Source organism: Vulpes vulpes, chromosome 13 (assembly GCF_048418805.1).
Source record: "Vulpes vulpes isolate BD-2025 chromosome 13, VulVul3, whole genome shotgun sequence".
Lineage (NCBI taxonomy): Eukaryota > Metazoa > Chordata > Mammalia > Carnivora > Canidae > Vulpes > Vulpes vulpes.
In genome coordinates, this window is record NC_132792.1 from 31684744 (window position 1) to 31703697 (window position 18954).

General features: G+C 39.0%; 1 protein-coding gene across 50 annotated transcripts in view; it reads right to left on the reverse strand.

Annotated features, from left to right (window-relative positions):
* RIMS2 (regulating synaptic membrane exocytosis 2) overlaps positions 1-18954 on the reverse strand; it is a 589976-nt gene that overhangs the window by 18308 nt on the left and 552714 nt on the right. Inside the window, exon 1 of one of the 50 annotated variants that reach the window (XM_025994832.2) lies at positions 13051-13375. The exons of the other annotated variants lie outside the window; for them this stretch is intronic. Coding sequence (XP_025850617.1) covers positions 13051-13192 — 142 coding nt within the window. The 5' untranslated portion in view covers positions 13193-13375. Of the gene's footprint in view, positions 1-13050; positions 13376-18954 lie in introns of those variants that run through there. 50 annotated transcript variants of the gene reach the window in all.

Below are 18954 nucleotides of genomic sequence, written 5' to 3' on the forward strand. Positions count from 1 at the left end.
CTATTTTGGACACTAATTTCTGATTCCAGGGTAATCAATGACTTGAAACCCTTATCTCATGTTATCACTGCATGTCCAAAAAACTTGAATTATTCTATGAACACTGTTAAGATATAGATCATTCATACTTTCTTGTTTTATCATATATGGAAAAATGTTAATTTTATTACTAAATTCTGACTTTAAGAATGTGATGGCAAAAAAGAAGCAGCCTCCTAACTATAAGGAACAAAATGATGATTGCCAGAGAGGAGGTGGGTAGGGAAATAGGGAATGGGGATTAAAGAGTACACTTTGATGAGCACTGAGTAATGTATAGAACTGTTGAATCACTACATTGTACACTTGAAACTAATATAACACTGTATGCTAACCATACTGGAATTAAAATGTAAAACTTTAAAAGAATTACCATAAGGATGAAAAAAATGTATGTATGATAAAATTCAAAGATGTGCCAGAAGTAGCTATTCCTTATTATATAAATATGCATTTTGATCTCTCAACATGTCACTTTGGATCTATCCACAACAAAAAGGGGCGATTTCACCAAATGATGCCATGGTAATCAAAGAGTATTAAATACATAGTGAAAAATTATGGATTTGCCAGCATGTGAGCTGAGAAGACCTTGACCCTTTTGTATCTTGATCTTCATCTGTAAAACAAAGACATTCTCACAAGAACAGAAAACTACAGATCAGTATCTCCCATGAAAACAGATGCAAAATCCTCAACAAACATTAGCAAATCAAATCCAACAATGTATAAAAATAATGATACACCATGATGAAGTGGGATTTGCCTCACTTATGCAATGCTGGTTCAATTTTCACAAATTAATTAATGTGAAACATCACATCAACACGTTAGAAAAGAAAAATCACGTGATCACATCAATAGATCTAGAAAAAACATTTGACAAAATCCAACATCTATCCATGATAAAAACTCAGTAAACTAGGAATAGAGAAGATCTTTCTCAACTTGATAAAAAAGATCTATAAAAAACTTAAAGCCAACATTAAATTTAATAGGAGAACCTCAAAGCTTTCCCATCGAGATTCAATATAAACAAGTATGTTCTTTCTCATAACTTCTTTCAACAGTATACTGGAAATTCTAGCTACTGCACTAAGACAAAAAAAGGAAATAAAAACTATACAGATTGAGAAAGAATAAATAAAACTGTTTTTGCTTACTGTTAGTTCTTCTCAACTTGATTTATAGATTCAACACATTCTCAATCAAAATCCCAGCAAGTTATTTTGTAGATATTGACAAGATCTTAAAGCTTATTATGGAGAGACAAAAGACCCAGAATGGCCAACACAATACTGAAGGCAAAGAATAAAGCTGGAGGGCTGACACTATCAAATTTCAAGACTTACATAAAGCTACAGTAATCAAGACAATATCATATTGGTGAAAGAAAAGATAAATAGATCAATGAAATAGAACAGAGAGGCCCAAGAAGTGATGAATGAAGATATTATAATCTATGTGAAATAGTTTTGAAAACTGTAAAATGCCATAGAAATCCTTATTTGAAAAATGACTGGAATAAAGTGAAATTATCCTAAACTTGCAGGAAGAAACTTGTAGAAATAAATAAGTGGGGCTTTGACATTCAAGAGGGGAAAAAAGAGATTGCTGACCAAAACGGATTAAGGGTATATCTTGCAAGAAGTTACTGTGGCCGAGTTCAAAAAGGGTGTTGCCTGTGTTCTCCTCTAGGATTTTGATGGAATCTTGTCTCACATTTAGATCTTTCATCCATTTTGAGTTTATCTTTCTGTGTGGTGCAAGAGAGTGGTCTAGTTTCATTTTTTGCATGTGGATGTCCAATTTTCCCAGCACCATTTATTGAAGAGGCTGTCTTTCTTCCAGTGGATAGTCTTTCCTCCTTTGTTGAATATTAGTTGACCATAAAGTTGAGGTCCCACTTCTGGATTCTCTATTCTGTTCCACTGATCTATGTGTCTGTTTTTGTGCCAGTACCACACTGTCTTGATGACCACAGCTTTGTAGTACAACCTGAAATCTGGCATTGTGATGCCCCCAGCTATGGTTTTCTTTTTTAAAATTCCCCTGGCTATTCGGGGTCTTTTCTGATTCCACACAAATCTTAAAATAATTTGTTCTAACTCTCTGAAGAAAGTCCATGGTATTTTGATAGGGATTGCATTAAACGTGTAAATTGCCCTGGCAAAGGAACAAAAGCAAAAACGAACTATTGGGACTTCATCAAGATAAGAAGCTTTTGCACAGCAAAGGATACAGTCAACAAAACTAAAAGACAACCTACAGAATGGGAGAAGATATTTGCCAATGACATATCAGATAAAGGGCTAGTTTCCAAGATCTATAAAGAACTTATTAAACTCAACACCAAAGAAACAAACAATCCAATCATGAAATGGGCAAGAGACATGAACAGAAATCTCACAGAGGAAGACATAGACATGGCCAACACGCACATGAGAAAATGCTCTGCATCACTTGCCATCAGGGAAATACAAATCAAAACCAGAATGAGATACCACCTCGCACCAGTGAGAATGGGGAAAATTAACAAGGCAGGAAACCACAAATGTTGGAGAGGATGTGGAGAAAAGGGAACCCTCTTACCCTGTTGGTGGGAATGTGAACTGGTGCAGCCACTCTGGAAAACTGTGTGGAGGTTCCTCAAAGAGTTAAAAATAGACCTGCCCTACGACCCAGCAATTGCACTGTTGGGGATTTACCCCAAAGATACAGATGCAATGAAACACATATAGCAGCAATGTCCACAACAGCCAAACTGTGGAAGGAGCCTCGGTGTCCATCGAAAGATGAATGGATAAAGAAGATGTGGTTTATGTATACAATGGAATATTACTCAGCCATTAGAAATGACAGGTACCCACCATTTGCTTCAACATGGATGGAACTGGAGGGTATTATGCTGAGTGAAATGAGTCAATCGGAGAAGGACAAACATTATATGTTCTCATTCATTTGGGGAATATAAATAATAGTGAAAGGGAATAGAAGGGAAGGAAGAAGAAATGGGTAGGAAATATGAGAAAGGGAGACAGAACATAAAGACTCCTAACTCTGGGAAACGAACCAGGGGTGGTGGAAGGGGAGGAGGGCGGGGGGTGGGGGTGACTGGGTGACGGGCACTGAGGGGGGCACTTGATGGGATGAGCACTGGGTGTTATTCTGTATGTTGGCAAATTGAACACCAATAAAAAATAAATTTATTATTAAAAAAAACGAATTAAGGGGTTTTCTTCCCACACAAACCCACTGTTTTCAGCTGATATCAAGGTGGATGCCATTAAGCTGAAAGCAAAAGAAGTGGGCAGGGCACAGAAGCTACAAACTAAAGGTACAGAATCTTGAGGTTTAAAAATCTTTGTCACATGAGGTGTTTGTTTGGAGTTACTCATACTTGAAACTGACTGGAATTAAATAGGACTGCATGACTATTGAATTTTTGAAGGACTAGGGCCACTTAGGAAAGTTTGTTCAACTCTCAAGGTAACTACTGAGTTTCTTAATATGCACTAGCAGAAAAAGGCTATTAATACTATATAGCCTACCCCCTTCAATGCAAATCTTTGTGGCCAATGAAGAATAAAGGCAAAGAAATACTTTGCAGAAAACAGAACCAAGGTTGCCAGATGAGTAAACCAAGGAATGCAGTCTGTCAATTTTTGCAATTCCTCCCAAGTGAGATTTGATATTGTGGCTAATTCATTTTTTTGTTTCCTATTCTCCTTTCTTCTTCTTTTTTTAAACACAATTCTTTTTTAACAAATATTTTATTTATTTATTTGAGAAAGAGAAAGCGAGCTGGTGTGGGGGGAAGAGGGAAAGGGAGAAGCAGACTCCCTGGGGAGCAGAGTAAGCAGAGAGCCTCACTGGAGCTTGATTCCAGGACCCTCAGATCATGACCTGAGCAGAGGGGAGATGCTTAACTGACTGAGCTACTGAGATGCCCCCCTCGTCTCTCCTTACTAAATGAGAATTTTGATTTTCATTATCCTGTTGCTATCTGCTACTTAAATTGAATGTATTCTAAGCAGGTAACTTAGCTTTAGGTTTACCGGTCACTGTGACATGAAAAGCTCCATTTGAGTATAAGGAAGAGAACTACATATCACTCAAAGATCCTAGATTTAATATATTTTTTAAGATTTTATTTATTTATTTGTGAGAGACACAGAGAGAGAGAGGCCAAGACACAGGCAGAGGGAGAAGCAGGCCCCATGCAAGGAGCCTGACGTGGGACTCGATCCGGGTCCTCCAGGATCACGCCCTGGGCTGAAGGCAGCTGAGTCACCAGGGCTGCCCCCTAGATTTCAATTTGCATGCAGTAAATGAATGATGTTTTAAGGCCGTCTTTCTAAGGAGGGATGACTATGCTCTATATGCAAGATAAAAGTGTGCATGGGTATTTGGGTAGCCAAATCTGCAGAAAAAGTTAAAATTAAGAGAACTATAGTCTTTACCTTAGCCTTCTTGTATAGATTTTCCCCCCATCTTATTTGTTTATGCTTACTGAGCAAAGAGGAAAATAACCCAATAGCAAACTAGTATCTAGAAATATTAAAAATAGGTAATTAGTTTGAGTTTAATGGGCTTTTTCCACCAGTACTTCTTTTATATTATTAAGTAGATATCTGTTAATGTTTTTGTCTCACATTTTAACCCTTCTCCTATGTGTGAGAAATAACCCACCCTTTAATTGTAGACACTAAAATTGGTATCATTTTTTCCAGCCTGTCTGGCAAATAGGGCATGAACAATGACTGAGGTTCTGCGGATCAGACACTACTGCTCAAACTTTGAGCCTGAAGTTAATGAAACAAAGAAGCTGAGACACTACAAGCTCCCATTTTTTAAAAAATATTATTTATCATATTTTATTTATGATAGTCACAGAGAGAGAGAGAGAGAGAGAGAGAGAGAGGCAGAGACACAGGCAGAGGGAGAAGCAGGCTCCATGCACTGGGAGCCCGATGTGGGATTCAATCCCAGGTCTCCAGGATCGCGCCCTGGGCCAAAGGCAGGCGCCAAACCGCTTCGCCACCCAGGGATCCCCAAGCTCCCATTCTAATGAGGGTGGTGGCCACAATATATAATTTCCAAGAATGGTCTTATAGCAGTGGTAATGATTCAACATCAAAGGTTGACAATAGTACAAACTGTTATCTGTCCCAATCAGCAGTGGAAGTTCGGTAAGATGAGTTATATAGCATGGTTTGGGGAAACATTCCTAAACCCTAGCACAGGATCTCCAGTCTTCCTAAAGATTCTGTGACCTACTCAATATCCTTTAGCAAATACCTTTTCCATCTAAATTGCCAGACCTGGTTTCTGTTGATTACAACTAGACACCCTAAATGAAACATAGTGCATACACGTTTATTTGTAATTTATAGTAGAAAAATATGTTCCTAGTTTATGTGGAGCTAAGTATACCCAACTTGTAGGTATAGCACAAGACTTTGAAGTACTCTTGTGCTTGCAAGATTAGAAACAGTTATTCAGGAAATCTGGTCCCTTCCAGCTATAGTAGCTTCTTTCTATTCTAGATATGAACATAGAAACCAACTAGCTCCTTGTTCATTTATTCATTCACTACATATTTGCTAAGTACTTACTTGGTGCAAGGAACTGTGGGAGATAAATATATGTGATGTTTGATCCCACAGTTTCTTATTACGTGATTTTACAATTTAGTAGGTGAGGTAAGTCAGTAAATGCATAATGAAAATCCACGGCAATATATTCTAAATGCTATATGAATGCTATTATCTGAAGCTGTACTGTCCAATAGAGCTTTATGTGAATGATGGAAATTGTTCTGTAATTCTGCACTGTCCAATATGGTAGTTACTAGTCATGTGTAGCTTCTGAGCACTCAAAATGTGGCTAATGTGACTCTGGAAATAATTTTTAATTTAATTTGGTTTCAATCTATTTAAATTTAAACAGCCAAGTGACTGGTGCTTCCCATATTGAACAGCACAAATCTAGTTTAGAACAAGGTAAACATATTTTGATACGGGATCGTAAGGGAATAATAACCATGACAATGCAGTTCACAACATCTCTCCAAGGCAAGTATTATTATGCACATATCACATAAAAATGAGGAAACTAAAAAAAAAAAATGAGGAAACTAAAGCTCAAGGAAATTAAGTATCTTGCTTAGTTCACACAACTAGGAGAAGGTGGAGTTCATATTTCAAGCCCGTTCACCTTTTTCTCTGCCTACAGAAGCTTATATAGTTTCTGAAAACCTCACAGACAATATATGAGCTGAGCTTTGAAGGGTAATTAAATATGATGCATATACAGTGGTAGAGGAAGAATAAAAAGAAAAGCATGAAGAAAAATTTGGAGGCAGAGGGCAAGAAGACTTAGTTTTATTGAGTTGCTGGATTCCTAAAGGACTAAGAAGGCAAGGAAGCTATGCTATATATAAAAAACCGACTGTAAAAGACTTTGAATGTCAGGCTAAAGAAACTATCTAGTAGGAGATGGGAATTTACTGAAGTTTTTGGAGAAAGTGTATGTCAAGATCAAGAATGATATTTAAGAGAATCGACACAGAGGCAAGGAAGTTAGATTGGAAGGGAGACACAGAAGGTAGAGAGCAGGTTTGAGAGATTCTCAGATTTCAAAATGGAGTGAATGTGGTCCTAAACTCTCAAGATGACAATAAGAATGAGAAGGAAGAAAGCGGTTCCTGGGAGAAGTTGCCAACTGGTGGCACACATTTGGTCAACAGTTTATGTTTTGTTTGGCCCAAATAATGTTTATATTTTTTCATTTAGCTGCCAATGTTGTAAAAGTTAAAGTTTTTAAGGAAACATCCAGATTTATGGTTTTTCTCTTAGGGAAAAAAAGAATAAGTTTGCCAATGCTGGGCTGATATTCAATTTGGCATCAATTAGCTAGAATAGAGTGCTCACCATTCCTTTTGGATGGGTAACCTTTCTCCAGCTTTTCAGAGTCCTTGCTTTTCCCATTTGTATTACATCTGGTCTATTTTACTGATGTATGTTACCTACCTGGCCTTGATTCATAGGATAGTAAGGGAACAACTGGTCACTGAAATAGCTAAAATAAACAGTCCTTTCATTATAGTCTCATTAGGCAAAACCTAAATCTTAAGAAATGGTACTTCAAAACCTTCTCTGATCCTATCATTTTTATGATAGCTTTTTTCCTCCAATTATTCAAATAATATTATATTACATAGCATTAGGTAAGTCTCCTCGTCTGTATCAAACATTGTTACATTATGAGATAGAGCAAATGTATAGAGTGATCTCATCTGATCAGTAATAAGGGCCTACTTTAGAACAACAGAAAGTATTTACACTAAACCATAGTCCTTGGCAGCAACGCAATACCACCTTCTAATGGGTTTCTTTCGTTAAGTCATTCTCCATAGGGAAACTCATCCCCATTACTAGCTCTGAATTTAGTGAACTGACTGAAGGATGAAAGCAAATTGGGGTTAAACTTGACTTTTGTATTAAAGTTCTAAATTACCTTAAAAATACTGTTTGGACACTTACCAGTGAAAAATTCTGAAGCTCATATAAAAAGGTAATATCTAATAAGCACTCTGAATGGAGCTATTCTTTCACTTATTTTTTTAATTCCAAAATTTTTTGCTTCATCTTATCTGTCTGGAATTTAAACCTAATATAAAAATATTGGGTTACTGTTGAATATCATATGGACTCATTTATAAAATTATTTATCATATTTAATCAATCATAATCTAGGAAAAATAATATCTCCTAAGAAAAGATACATACTCAGACTAAAACTGTCTATCTAGGACATGCCCCCAAAATTGGCATTGTGAAGATGTGCAAAAACTATGATCACTGAACTTTTAAAAGTCTAGATCACATATTATGTTAAAAAACAGTATAAATAAAATGGATAGCAGTTACAACGATATTCACTTTGAAAAGAATGGTAGAACTATATACTATAATTAATAGACATTTAGTAGATACTTGGTTAGTCACAATGTCTGTACTTAGGATAACATCTATGTATATGGAGAATTTTTTATTTTAATAGAGCACACGCAAAATGCTATACTCCATTTTAATCAAATGGGACTGCTTACTAAGAATTAATTGTATCATTAACCATATACAAATATTAGACTAAGACTCTTCTTATTGGTTGCATGGCCTCTTAAATAAGTCTTTTGTGTTAGTCTCCTTAGTTCCTTTCATATTAATTCCTCATAGCTTCACTATCATATGCAAAAAAACTTTTCTCAGTTTTTCTGGTGATTTAAAACTATTGCTGTTTCTTGGGTAGTTTTCTTGTAATTTAATTTTCAAGCTACTAACATGTAAGAGAAATTAAATGAATTAATTTATTCAGTTAAACAGCATTAAATCAGTAAGATCTCTTCTGTATAATTGCCAAACCATATATATTTTTTAAGATTTTATTTATTTATTCATGAGAATACACAGAGAGGAGAGAGGCAGAGACACAGGCAGAGGGAGAAGCAGGCTCTATGCCGGGAGCCCGATGTGGGACTTGATCCCGGGACTCGATCCCAGGACTCTAGGATCGCGCCCCGGGCCAAAGGCAGGTGCTAAACCGCTAAGCCACCCAGGGATCCCCCTGCCAAGCCATATTTTAACCAAAGAAGACAGGCCATAAAATCAAGCCAATCAAATTCGTTGCATATTATATGTACACAGCTGAACAAGAATCATGAACCCAGAACCACAAGTAACAACATTAAAATAGCCTCTGAGAAATCAGATCTATCAAGTGTTAGAAAATGTGCCATTTTCTTACACTATAACACCATAACCATTTGCCATTGAATCTATGGGTGGGAAGTTGTGGGGCTGCTTTTCCTATTAAGAATGGTTACTTTTGGGACACGTGGATGGCTCAGCGGTTGAGTATCTGCCTTTGGCTCAGGGTGTGATTCCAGGATCCAGGACCCAGTCCCACATAAGGCTTCTTACAGGGAGCCTGCTTCTCTCTCAGCCTGTGTTTATTTTATTTTTTATTTTTTAAGATTTTATTTATTCATTCATGAAAGAGAGAGAGAGGCAGAGACACAGGCAGAGGGAAAAGCAGGCTCCACGCAGGTAGCCTGACGCAGGACTCGATCCCGGGACTCCAGAATCACACCCTGGGCTGAAGGCAGGCGCTAAACTGATGGGCCACCCAGGGATACCCTTAGCCTGTGTTTATGCCTCTCTGTGTGTGGGTGGGTGTCTCTCATGAATAAATAAATAAAATCTTAAAAAAAAAGAATGGTTACTTTTTCTTGAAATTATTTCTTCTTGGAATTACCTGAAATGTTTAAAAATTCTACACATAAAAATATCCTACATTAGGGATGTAGACTCATGGATTCAATGTTGGGGCAAGTAGCTGATATAGTGAAGTTAATACTTAAAGGATTCAATGATAAAATGTTAACATAATTCATAAACTATTAAGTAACATGTAAGGGACTATTATTATTACTTTTGCTGAAAAAAATCTACTCAGAGAATTGGAGAATTGTTATTTGGAATATATCTAGGGACAAGGAAGCAAAAAAAAAAATCACATAAAAAACAACTAGAAGCATACAGAAAAGATGCTACAAAGGCCGATTAAGAATCAAGAATCTTGACTTCTTTTGCTCAGAGTAATTCCCCTTTCATCCTCAATGAAGTCAGCCCCATTGAAATTCATAATCCATGGCCAAGTTAATGTCTCTGAGTCTCAGTGTTCACATTGTGTCAAATGTTGAAAATAATAACTTTCTTGAAGAATTATGAAACCAAAGGAATGTGGCACACAGGTGCTCAATAAATGATAACTATTATTAATGTACTGTGTCTGGTCATCAACTTCATAGCATGTTCCTAGAAAATGTAGCAGAATAATGAAGAAACAATACACGGAGTAGTTAGGATTATAAACTCCAGAGCCAGATTGTGGATCCTGCTCAGCAACTTCCTGGCCATGGGCTCTGAGCAAATTGTTTTCACAGGTGCGTGGGAGGCACTGATTGCAGCAGGTGAGGGACTCAGAGCTATCATGGATGTCCAAAGTCACATTTTACTCTCACTTTCTCAGGACACCCTTCTTTAACTCCTATATTAGGTTTTCTTATAATTTTTATTGCACTCTGTGCTTTGCCTTCCTAGCACTGGCCAGTTATAATTATATAGTTATTCCTATTAATATGTATCTCCATTAGACTGTAAGCTCTAAAAGGGTAGGGAATATAATCCAACTAATTCAAGGACTACTACTTGTAATATATCAAATAGTCTCACTAAATATTTTTGAATGAACAAATGAGTGAAAAGAATATGGTTTTTCAATAAGCTTCTTGGTACTTCTTGTGCAGAATGGCAGTGTCCAGATGTGTAGCATAAGAATGAAATGAGAATATAGAACTGGAAGGCAGAGTACATCTGAGCTAGTGCTCATCTGAGCTAGTGCTACTGCGCTATGAAAAGACCAAAAATGGGGGGGAAAAAAAGAATCGCTTTAAAATCAGACTAATTTGAAATCAGTTTCATGAGTCAGATTACACTGTTAGTAGACCACTGATTTCTGAGACAAGTTGTTCTCAACCAGTATGAAAATCATCTGTTGTGATGGTTTACTTTTCTTTATAAATTAGAATGGGTCTCGCAGTTATAACAGAATCTTATTATTCTCATAGAATAATAACATATTCCCGAATAAGCTTATGAGAGTATGTTGTCCACATGCGTCCCCTTGTGGGTGTCTCAATAGAAAAAAAATGGAGGGAAGCACTGCTCCAGGGCAGTGATTTCTAACTTTTACAACTCTGCAGAGTATATTGAAATACTCCACAAAGTCTCAGGACTTTCAAGGATGGTAGGAATACTGCAAAACAATAAGTATAAATGACCGTAGCCCAATAGAAAAACTGTTCATTTATGGGGAGCGCTTCCTCTCTAGTTACCTATAGAGAACTATATGCTTTATTTTGAAAACATTGGCTTCCTTATGTAACATTTTGTCTTGGCAACTCTATAAACCATTTGTGGGGCAGAAGTCTGTTCCAATGTCCCATGTGTAGACATGGGATTTTCCTTCGAGACAGGTCTGTGTAAGCCAAGGTTAAATGAATGTACTTAAGAATTTTGAAAATTCTCATGTTTATATAAGCTTCCCCTGTCTTTTTAGGATGGTAGTTTATAAATTCAACAATTCTGGTTATAACTTAGGGAAGGATGATGATAGTTTGTCTGAAGCAAACTCAAGACTTGGTATAAAAATTAAAAATTGAGAAATGAGTCTATAATAACTTGTTTTATTTAAATATGTATTTTCAGGCACAGCTATGTTTGAGTTCTAGCTTCACCACTTGCTAGGTATGTGACTGTGACCAAGTATATGCAAATAATAATCCAGTATAGCCCAGAGTTGGGTGCATAGGTGGTGTTGTGAACTGCCTGAATTCATATGCAACTCTATTGCCTACTACTTGGGTGACACTGACCATGGGGAAGTTCTGAACTTCTCTCTGCCTCAGTTTCCTCTTTGTGAAACAGAGATAATAAATAAAAATACTGCTTCATAACGTTGTTGTGGGCTTAAAAGAGTAAATACAGTTAAGTTCTTTGAACAGTGCCTGGCTCATAATAAATACCGAAAGTTTTAGCTTAAAACTGTGACCATTCATTCACCCAATGTGATTTTCTAATTTCTTGAGTTGTTTACATTTCTGGAGATTTTAAACATTTAATTATAGAAAACAAGTGAAATGTAAACGTACAAACAAAACCAGCAAAGCATCAATATGAAAATTAAAAGTTGTGTTTTAGGGAACACAACTAGGGAAGTACCCTACTATTAGACCTTTAGTGATCTATAGCAAACTGATATTGCAGCAATAAGCTAGAAGAAACCCCGACAGCTCTAACTAGTGAATTCTTTTGAAGACCACTTTCCAGACATTGTTCATCCTCTCATCTTCCAGCTCTCTGTCCCTCCACTGGGAAAAATAGGGAAAAGAAAAATTATTTCTACCTCTTCTCCAAGCAGGTAGTTAGTTTCTTCTAAATCACGGTTCAGTGCAGATATCTTGATAAGACGTCATTGATTGTCACAGAATAAAGGCAGAATAAACTATTACATACAATAATAGAGTTAACACGATGATGATAAGTAGCCTACTCTGGATATACGCATAAACACGAACTCGGTTTGCAGCCAGCATATGAATAAATTAATAAACAGTATTTCAAATGTTGGGACGCCACTATTCAGCAGTCAATTTTTACTTTGATTTACAAATTATATTTTTTTGTGTTAGTTGTTAAGTCTTATGGAAAGTCCTTCAAGAAGAAAACCTATGCTGTGTTACTCAAAACTTCATGAAGGTCTTAAATATCACTCGGTGAGAAGTTTACGGAGTGAGTTTTTCCTCTTTAGCTCAATTATACTGGCATCCTTTAGCCCCAGGGACAGACAACCCACGGTAAGGCTGACAGCACCCTGCATGCCCTGGAACGGCCTCCAGTGTCCAGAGTGAAAACCAGCCTCTAGTACCGTCAACCTCGACCTGTCCATTGTATCACCCCTTCCCCTCATCTGGATCTTGAATTTACACACGCCGAGACTCCCACTTCAAAGTTCCTGCTGCCTCTCCCCTTGACTTCTGAGGACTCGGTCCTCCAGGCCCTGCGCTAAGGCGGAGGCTGCGGGTGCAAAGACACTGTGGGGTTCAGCGGGCGGCGGCAGCCTTGCCCCCCGCCAGACTACCCCCTGGCCCGACTCGCAAGCACCTGATGATGACCAACTTCTCTAGGAAAGCGGTGTCCCCAGTCCGCGCCGGTGGAGCTCTCGGTCCAAGCGCCGACGAGCCTGGCCGCTGAGCCGGCGCCCGGGGGTCTCCGGCCGCAGCGCGTGCGGGAGAGCCCGGCGGGGCAGGGACGACGCCGCGGCCCCCCCGCCCCCCGCCCCCGGGAGCCCGGCGAGCAGACAGACAGCCACGGACAGCCTCACCTCCTCCGTCCTCCTCCAGGGAGTTCATGCAGGGGAAGTAGCCGGCCAGCGCCTCGAAGGAGGCGGAGAGGCTGCTCCGGCTCTGGGAGCGCTGCATGGAGCGCCCCGCGGCGCCGGCGCCCCCCGGGCCCTGCCGGCCCATCTTGGACGCGGACCCGCTCTTCCCGCGGTACGAGATGCGAGGCGTCCTGGCGGTGGGGCGCGGCGGCCGCAGGCGCTTCGGGGGCCGGACGGCGCGGGGGGGCCCCGGGGGTCCGGTCCGGTCCGGTCCGGACGCCGCCCGCCCGCTCTGCAGGGGAGGGGGCGGGCGGGGGGGGCGAGACGGCGGCGGCGGAGACGCGGCGACCGGCGGCCAAGTCCGAGGTGTCGCGGGGCGGGCGGAGGATCCCGGCGGCGGCTGCGGAGTCTGGGCGCCCTCTCCCCGCCGCGGGCCGCCGCGCGGCTGCGCTCCCGCCAATCAGCGGCGGCGGCGGGGGGCGGGGGCGGGGGCGGGGGCGGCGGCCTCGGGGCGCGCGCAGGGCCGCGGGCGACTCGCACCCGGGGCAGCCCCTGCGGCCGCCTGCCCGCCGCGGGTGGGTGATCCGTCAGGTACGCGGCGGGCAGGACTTGCCCTTTGCCCCAGTTTCACTTACAATTTGTTAAGGCTCCTCAAGCACAGAGGGGAAACTCTGAGATTTTCTTTAAATCCTAACACAAGGCTCCCCAATTTGTCACAGAGTCCACAAAACCCTAGCATTAACGCCTTCTCTTTTGCCTTCTGTCTTTATTTTTAAAAAGTCAACAGAGGAAAAAAAAAAACCCATCCAAAAGCCTGAAAAAGTACCAACACTTAAAAAAGTACCTTGATGCTTATCAACTTCGCTTTAATTTCAGGACGTTTAACGCATTCTTCCTCTAAATTAATATCTAGGGGCGGGGCTGCCTTCGGCCCAGCGCGAGACCCTGGAGACCCGGGATCGAGTCCCACATCAGGCTCCCTGCATGGAGCCTGCTTCTCCCTCTGCCTGTGTCTCTCTCTGTTTCTCATGAATAAATAAAGAAAATCTTTAAAAAAAATTAAATAATCTACTACCTGGTGTTGCTAAGAATGACAGTAAACACTGAAACGCTTTAACATCTAAATAAAAGATAGCATCCTCTTAACATGAAGTTGGAAGCAACACAAACATACTAGAAACAAAACGGTTTAGAAGTGAAATAACACATCACATTCTATATATTGCAAATCTCTACCACAGGTTATGAAGCAACCATAATTTCATTTTACTAGGGAGTCAGAAGATGATCCCACTTTTGTGGCTTACACCAGCCACTCAAACTCTCAATTTCTTTATCTAGGGAGGGTGGGAAGGTAGGGTACAACAATTCCAGTCTTAACCATGTCTCGGCTGGATTCTTGGGTATGTGTAATAGGGGACTTCAAAAGTGTCTTGTAAAACGTAAATGTTACCATCTAAAATAGTTCTTTCGGGGGGATCCCTGGGTGGCGCAGCGGTTTGGCGCCTGCCTTTGGCCCAGGGCGCGATCCTGGAGACCCGGGATCGAATCCCACGTCGGGCTCCCGGTGCATGGAGCCTGCTTCTCCCTCTGCCTATGTCTCTGCCTCTCTCTGTCTCTCTCTCTCTGTGACTATCATAAATAAATAAAAATTAAAAAAAATAGTTCTTTCATACAATAAATATTTCCTAGGTAGTATATATGTACAAGTTCTTTGCTTGATGTACTGGGAGTTCAAACACTCAGTATCACTTGAGCTCCTTGTATATGCTAGGTACCAGTTAGGGCACGATAATGATCAGAGCAGATAAAAAAAAATCCCTACTCTTGTGGAGCTTACATTCTAGTAGGGGAGACAGATACAGTAAATCAGTAAATTACATAGTGTTAAAAAGGGGAAAAATGCAAATGGGGAAAAAAAAAGAGGGATAGGACAGTCTAATTTAAAAAAAGGTCGGTCAGAGTGGGCCTCATTGACCAGGTGACATTTGAACAGAGGTTTGAAAAAGCTGAGGAAGTTAGCCATTCAGGTATGTGAGGAAGTGACTGAGTTTGAGGCAAAGAGAACCTGCAGTGGGAAGGTTCCAGGTGTTTCCTGGACCAGCAGAAGGGACCAGTGCCGCTGCAGTGGGGCAAGTGAGAGGGAAGAAAAGGAGGTCAGAGAGATCAGAGGCAGAGAAAGGGACGGATTGCACAGGAACTTCTAGGTATGTTGAAGTCTCTGGCCGCTAGACATCACAATTTAGAAGGTATTAAAAATTGCATTCAAGTAAATAATCCTTTCAAATCTTTCTAAAAATTTGGAAACTTTCAGTACAAATAAGCATGCCATCACATAACTTTTAGTTGCTTAGGATTATCCAGGTTTCTCGATTTAGTTTTTCTGATAGGCTTTTGTCCTTTCCATAACTCCTTCTTAGTTCAATTTCCTGTTCATTATTCACTTTTGCGAAATATCAGCATTTCAATAGAACATTGATAAAGCCAGGAACTCTAAGAGCACTTTTTCATACCATATTGCTTCTTTATTCAGAGAACAGAGGCTTTGTTATTAAACAAAATTTTCACCATAAAAATCAAGATAATCATAAAATTTTGCAGTGAAAAAGTTATTGAAAGTCATCTAATATTTTTCTTTAACTGTAGGTCACAAATTTCTAGTGAGTCCTGAAAAATCAATTATTAAGTTTTGATCAGCATTCTAAAAAGTAAAATGAAATAAAATAGTAGACGTTAACCCATGTAGTAACTGTATCAATCGTTTTAGGAACACGTCTGCATGCATGTATGCACGTGTGCATGCATGCGTATGTATGCACTGAGTTGTGGTCAAGAGGGAAGTATCAAGGAAGAAGGCCTCAGTAGGAGAATCCTAGAAAAACAAATTGGCCAAGGGTGGAAACTCTTATTTTGGCATCCAGGGACATCAGAATGACAGCTGAAAGTAACTTTGGAGGGGAATATCTTGGGTTTCTACTGGTGATTGCAGGGGAAAAGGGAATATAAAACCTGAAACGGTGGTCATGTCTGAGTTGTTTGGGCCCTGCCTCTCTGTGTGAATGAACTGGCTTTCTGGACCATGAAGTTAGTCTAGAATAGTCCAGATGCACCTATTTCTGATGGAGCATAATTCCCTCTTAGAGTTTTAGAACATAGTTGTCCTGGGGAAGCTTTTTGATATTTTTTCCTATAGTTAGAATCTTAGAGATAATGGCAAAAGGAGAAGTAGGGAGAACTAAAGAAAGAAGAAAATCACCTTATTTCAAGAAGAAAGCTTTAAGGAAAAAGCAGAATGTTGGCACAGGGGGATTAAAGAGACAAAGCACAATCATAGATAGAGGCTTCTAGTCTTGAATGACAGTTTGTGGCATACACTGAACTTATTGAGAACATTTATAATTCTACTTCTTTTTGCCCTATGTTCAATTGCTTGCCTATGTATAATCAATATTATATAAATCATAGTTTTGGTTTACAGATTTTCAGCAAGTTGATTATTTCTTATTCCATTTGGATATAAGTACTCCTACTCCCAAAGGAATGTAAAAATTCACATAAAAAATAAACCATTTTTATCACTGATAAAAGATTACACATGTCCCTCCTCCATACCAGAATACATATTCAGATGGCTTTGGATGTAGTTCCCAAATGATGGGACATTAGATAGTTTCATTATATAAAACTAAGTGTAACTCCAGAATCATTATAATCCTATATTTGAATTATTTATAACTTTCTTATTCATCCAAATATAATCAGAGAAAAAGTGAGTCACAAATATACACAATAAATTACCTTCTAAAAGCACAATGTAGCCTTGAAAATAGGTTCTACCATTAAATATAAAAATCGTATTTTTGAAGAAAATATATATAAATATAGCTGGCATATATTATTATAGCATTCTATTCATTGAATATGAAATGTATCACACCAATTATGCTCCTTAATTCTTACATAAACCCCGAGAATGCCATCACTAGTTCTTCTTTACAAATGATCTAGTAAAGACTCAATAACATGAAATTACTTGCTTAATTAGAAAGTGGCAGAATAAGGGATGCCTGGGTGGCTCAGAGGTTCAGCGCCTGCCTTTGGCTCAGGGTGTGATCCTGAAGTCCTGGGATAGAGTCCCACATCAGGCTCCCTGCATGAAGCCTGCTTCTCCCTCTGCCTGTGTCTTTGCCCCTCTCTGTGTCTCTCATGAATAAACAAATAAAATTAAAAAAAAAAAAGTGGCAGAACATGACTCAAATTCAGGGGCTCTGACTTCAGGTTCAATGCCCTGTATACTGTATCACAGGTGTCTCATACCATGTATACTTATACAAAAATAGATGATAGAGTATGAACTAGACAGTAAATTATTTGATTCAAGAGAGAATAAATACTGAAAATAGAACCATATTGTTTATTCTAACTATATACCAATGTTAAATCTGTTTGCTTTTAATTTTTAAAAATTTTTTGTTTTATTTTTTTTAAGATTTATTTATTCATGAGAGAGAGAGAGAGAGGCAGAGACACTGGCAGAGGGAGAAGCAGGCTCCATGCAGGGAGCCCGACGTGGGACTCGATCCCCGGTCTCCAGGACCACACCCTGGGCTGAAGGCAGCACTAAACCGCTTAGCCACCTGGGCTGCCCTGTTTGCTTTTTAAAATAAAATCATATCCATCAATTCTAACAGGTCTAGAATACATGTCATTTATGTCTCTGATGTTTTAGTAGTTTCTCAAAAAAAAATCACCAAAATTTTTAAGTATATTAAATTAGTTAATTCCTGAAATAGAGACTTGGTCACTTAAGTGGATATATAAAACAGTTCTTACATAAAGTAGTTATATAGTGTCTAGACTGCAGATTAACTCAATCAGGAACACAGTTGTGCCTTGGCAGCTCTGCCCTTTTCTATGCTAGAAATGATGTAGGTGAGGATGATGAGAATATAAATGATCTAATAAAGGGAAAGGAAGAAAAAAAAGTAAGTCCCTGAGAGAAGTAGTAGAGAAAACAAACAGCAAGGCCCGGAGGTAGATACGCTAAAAAGAAACAGAAAAAGTAGCCATCTGGCAGTTCTGTCACCATATAGTGTTTTCCAGCCAACCCAGAAATGATTGGTTGCTAGAATTGTTCAGGATAGGTTCTAGAGCCATGCTAGTTCAGACTAGCCTCTTAGTATACATTTGCTTTTGATAACATGGAAATTGATTCCTACTCCAGTCTTCACAATTGAAGTCAATTACTTTTGCCACTGTGAATTATTCTTCCTTACAGCAATGATTCTATGCTAAATAGAAATATTTATGGATATAAAACAAAATATTGTTTTTTTAATTCAAAACCAACTCTCAGAATCCTAAAATTATATGTTCTTTCCTGTCATAAAATAACTTCACATTTAAGTCCTGAGAGATCAAATCCATATAATCAACATTTCTATTGACTTCAGATCGCTAAAAGTATTTAATAGTCTTGGGCAATTACCCTTGACTTGAATATGAAATCCAAACTATACTATCTTTTCTCTCATCCCCTGGTTAATGTCAACATAGTATAAATAAATGGTAAGCCTTTGTGATTTTTCAGTTTTACAATGAAGTTTTGGTTGTTTACTCAGCAGATTTACAAAGTGAATAGGAGATGGTACACTTTAGCAGCTGGGCAACCTGAAACTTTCACAAAAGGTTGATGAAGTCAAAAGATGTTTAGAATACAAGAAGATAAAAAAAGAAAAATTAAAGGATCAGCATTTTCATTATTCAGTAATGAGATTTTGGATAATATTTGCCTTTATCTTATGACAGAAAATGTCCATGGGAGTAAGCAAATTAATTTCTTAATTAGGCTAAAAAACAATAGTAAAAGTTCACTGAAGAATGAAGGATTAAAAACTCTTAAGATCA